Source organism: Pseudomyrmex gracilis, unplaced genomic scaffold (assembly GCF_002006095.1).
Source record: "Pseudomyrmex gracilis isolate BER0280 unplaced genomic scaffold, ASM200609v1 scaffold_190, whole genome shotgun sequence".
NCBI classification, from domain to species: Eukaryota; Metazoa; Arthropoda; class Insecta; order Hymenoptera; family Formicidae; genus Pseudomyrmex; species Pseudomyrmex gracilis.
This window is the reverse complement of record NW_018020774.1, coordinates 35,879-37,979: the sequence shown is the minus strand read 5'-3', so window position 1 is coordinate 37,979 and position 2,101 is coordinate 35,879. Positions and strand designations below refer to the sequence as shown.

Below are 2,101 nucleotides of genomic sequence, written 5' to 3'. Positions count from 1 at the left end.
CACTGAATAACCCCTAGAAGTTTGATCCCATAGTTCTGAAACACCCTGTATATATATATATATATACACATATACACATTTATACAAGGTGAGTCTGATAAAATGGTTAACACGTTTTTTTGAAAAACGGTTAAAGATAGAAGGAAATATTCATTATCAAAAATGTAGAATATTAAGGAAGATATACTACGGTGACTTTGAATAATCTTTAAATTTTTTTTCACTTTATCAATCAAAAAATTTTTTTAAATTATATATTCTTTACGTGCTGTAATATAAAAATTTCTAAAATTAAATATTTTTAATCCACTTAAAACTCCTCGATATCTTCTTGACCATCTTAAAGTAATAACGTCAAAAACAAGGAAAAATATACAAAAGTTTCGTGCTTGATCTCACACTTTGTGTGAAAATAAAAAGATATTTCTATATAAACGCATGTAGAATCAATAAAAGACAACAAAATACTGGATATTCTTCTTTAAACAACGAAATCCAGATTACACAATAGAATCTAAACATGTGTTTGTCACATAGATCACAGTGCCATTTTGACAGCTGCCGAATCATGCTTTGATTTTGCGCGTTTCTCGTACTAAATAACACTTCAAGAGAACTGTTTATATATTTTACAAGTATCTTTCAAACAAACCTCTTGATGTAAGCTAAACACTCTTCCTTCCACACAAAGTGCACGAAACTTTTAGCACGTTTCCAAACTACTTCAGATCTCTTTGTAACATACGGACGTGCGTCTGTTTGTGTGAACTTGCATACAGTTTTTTACACTTTATCTTTTTCTTTTTATCAATATTTTACCAATAATTTATATGTACAAACATATGTATCTATTTCATTATCAATAACTGCAAAAAATATTAGCAACGGCAACAGATTCATCATGCTTTTTACGACTAATAGTTTTCGCCATAACTGACGATGCTATTGTCAAACTGAATTTGACACTCAGACATCAGAAAACAAAAATCTTAATTATTTAATTTGAATACTGTATTTGCTTACGGTAACGAGAGCTCTCGATTCTGATGCATGACGCAGAATAATATCCAAAACTTGTATACTGGTTTGATCACGATTAGCTTCATCAAGACCAGGACGTAAATTTTTTATCCAAGAAAGATCAACAACAGCCACTTTTTTCAAAGTAATTTTGAATTTTTTTCTTTTTCTCGCTTCCTCCGTTTCCTTTTTCGTTTCCTGTACGTCTTCATCATCAAGTATAATATATTGTTCTATCTGTATATGTATACAACACAAAAACACTAGGTGAATAAAAAAACATGATAAACAAACTTTATATACAGATTGTGTTTATCCCGAAACAAATTAGTAGTTGATAGTTATATGATTATAAATCTCGATATATAGATAATATCTTTCTCTTCTACACTTAATATGTATTACTTACATATTCGCCAAAAGGAAGATCATATGCACTATATGCGTTTTTCTTTCCATCATATGCTGGATATCTATTGTTACAGCAACCTCTTCTAAAGATTTCAAAAAGCTTTCTACATATTGTCTTTGAAGCTGGACGATCAAAAGAAACATCATAGTGAACCGCAGTAGTCACAAAGTTCTCTTTAAATATGATTTCAAACATGTTAGTGACGACACGAATTGGTTTTCCCATTGTGCCAGCTTTATTAGGATTTTTCCTTGTTGGGATAATAAGCTGATATTCCTTTTGTGTAGAAGTTGACAGTTTTCCTTGTGAAGTAGTCTTTTCCGTTTGCAATGGCTCTTTCAAAGAAAGTCCAGACATCTGAAAAAATGAAGAAGTAAAATAAATACTTAATATGTAAACAAAACATAAGATAAAATGATATTCTTACTTTTGATTCGAGCAATTCTTGAGTTTGCAATGTTTGTTGCGGCTGCGATGATTGCGGTTTATTCCACGCTCCTTGCTGTTGATGTGGCAAACCTGTCGGTGCTTGCTGATGACCCCATGCTCCTTGCTGTTGCTGTGGCAAACTTGTCGGTGCTTGCTGATGACCCCACGCTCCTTGCTGTTGCTGTGGCAAACCTGCCGGTGCTTGCTGATGACCCCACGCTCCTTGCTGTTGCTGTGGCA

The 2,101-nt window shown here is 32.7% G+C and overlaps 1 protein-coding gene across 4 annotated transcripts in view; it reads right to left on the bottom strand.

Annotated features, from left to right (window-relative positions):
* LOC109858130 (protein argonaute-4-like) overlaps positions 1 to 2,101 on the bottom strand; it is a 13,074-nt gene that overhangs the window by 8,272 nt on the left and 2,701 nt on the right. For 2 of the 4 annotated variants that reach the window (XM_020435100.1, XM_020435102.1), the window contains exons 6-8: positions 1,860 to 2,078; positions 1,430 to 1,789; positions 1,024 to 1,257 (exon numbers count right to left, since the gene is read on the bottom strand). In XM_020435100.1, coding sequence (XP_020290689.1) covers positions 1,024 to 1,257; positions 1,430 to 1,789; positions 1,860 to 2,078 — 813 coding nt within the window. Of the gene's footprint in view, positions 1 to 1,023; positions 1,258 to 1,429; positions 1,790 to 1,859; positions 2,084 to 2,101 lie in introns of all 4 variants that reach the window. The other 2 variants (XM_020435103.1, XM_020435101.1) reach the window with 2 other exon arrangements.